The sequence below is a fragment of the Echinops telfairi genome, unplaced genomic scaffold (assembly GCF_000313985.2).
Source record: "Echinops telfairi isolate 266 unplaced genomic scaffold, ASM31398v2 ScPeMD7_1713;HRSCAF=2227, whole genome shotgun sequence".
In the NCBI taxonomy this organism is placed as follows: domain Eukaryota; kingdom Metazoa; phylum Chordata; class Mammalia; order Afrosoricida; family Tenrecidae; genus Echinops; species Echinops telfairi.
The window spans coordinates 4377827-4379370 of record NW_022105611.1 but is presented as its reverse complement, the minus strand read 5'-3'; the positions used below and the strand labels follow the sequence as shown (position 1 = coordinate 4379370).

Below are 1544 nucleotides of genomic sequence, written 5' to 3'. Positions count from 1 at the left end.
TTCTTTATCTTTATAGATACAAAAGCTAACAAACAAAATATTACACTCACATTCATCGAAGTATTTCCCAAATTTTATCTAGTTATTATTATATCCATCCCTATGAATTCTTAAATTTTACTCAAGTTCACTTATAAAGACTATAATTTCTTTGAAAAGATCAATAGTGGTATAGAATATGTATAGTAGGAAATGAGCATATAAAATTTCTTAGTATTTTTTCCCCCTAACTGTTCTGAGCATCTGAAAGTATTGCCCACTGCACCGAGTCCATTCTGACTCAGCGTAACCCTGCACAATGTGTCGGAGCCCGTCAGTGTGTATGAGAACAGGTAGCCTCATCTTTCTTGCATGGAATAGCTGGTGGGTCCAAACTGCCAGCCCTGCACTTAGCCATACAACACTTCCCCCAAAGAGCCCTCGTAGCGCCTTTCTGAATCTATGGGGAATATTAAAATACAAAACAACATAAACAAAAAGAAATAATGAAAAGGAACTTGTTCCTTTTCCTGCCTTCCCTCTCCTCAGCTCTAGTTTCACTTGTAAAAATAGAGGAACCTGCTAGACTAGCAGAGTGTACTACTGGCAAACAATATGAAAAACATCTTGAATCAATATATTGATTTAGGAAGAAAATAAATTTAGGAAGAAAACTATAATCTGAAGAGAAATAAATCAACAAAGGGGCAAAAAAGCTGTTGTCTTCATATACATCCTTTTTCTGAAAGATAATAAGGAATCTAGTAATAATTGGCTTTGCTCTGGCTACACTTTATTGCTTTTGGTCCCTCTTTTCTTCAATCCTCGACACACACACATCACACTCAAACATACCACAAATACACAAATGACAACATTGAAATGACATTGAACAGCCATGCTACAAAATACTTTACAGTTACAAAAGGGAGGAAATTCTATGTATACAATTACTAAGGTATGCTCCAGTAAGGGAAAAAAAAATTCAGAGCATTCTACTGGAGTGGTACAATTTCTCATATTGACTCTGCTTAGTTAGACAGGGTGAGGTACATAGTCAGTGAGGATTTTTCTTTATTTAAAAAATGCATAGCAATGGTGCATTTGTATATTAACGTTTAATTTTAATAAAGACAAACAAGTAAGAGGGAAATGAAATTCTCACCATCTGCCTTTTCTCACTACCTTGCAGATATGTAAGTACATTTCTACATAAAAATATTTTCTCCCATAGGTAGATACTCATATTCACAAACATGGCTATCTGGAAAGAAATGTAACATGTTATTGACAGAATTAGTCTCTGAGTTTTGGGCATTGGAGACTTTTTCTTCTCTGCCATTTATCTCCATATTTAAAATTTTATCTTATTATAAGCATGGACCACATTTGTAAGATGAATGACAATTTCTTAATTTTGTCAACATTAGAAAGAAAAATTGCAAAACTAAGAGAAGCTCTGATTGTACCTTGTTATGCAGCACACAGAGTAAGTCTGCAAACCAGCGGAAGGATTGAATCTCTCTGCAAACCCAAATGAAATACAGTCTTCTGAGCTTGTAAGC

The 1544-nt window shown here is 34.7% G+C and overlaps 1 protein-coding gene across 1 annotated transcript in view; it reads right to left on the bottom strand.

The window, feature by feature from the left end:
* The window catches only part of NOX4 (NADPH oxidase 4), a 192441-nt gene that overhangs the window by 19008 nt on the left and 171889 nt on the right, over positions 1-1544 (bottom strand). Inside the window, exon 14 of the mRNA XM_013006196.2 lies at positions 1449-1535. Within this exon, the coding sequence (XP_012861650.1) occupies positions 1449-1535 (87 nt within the window). The remainder of the gene's footprint in view (positions 1-1448; positions 1536-1544) is intronic.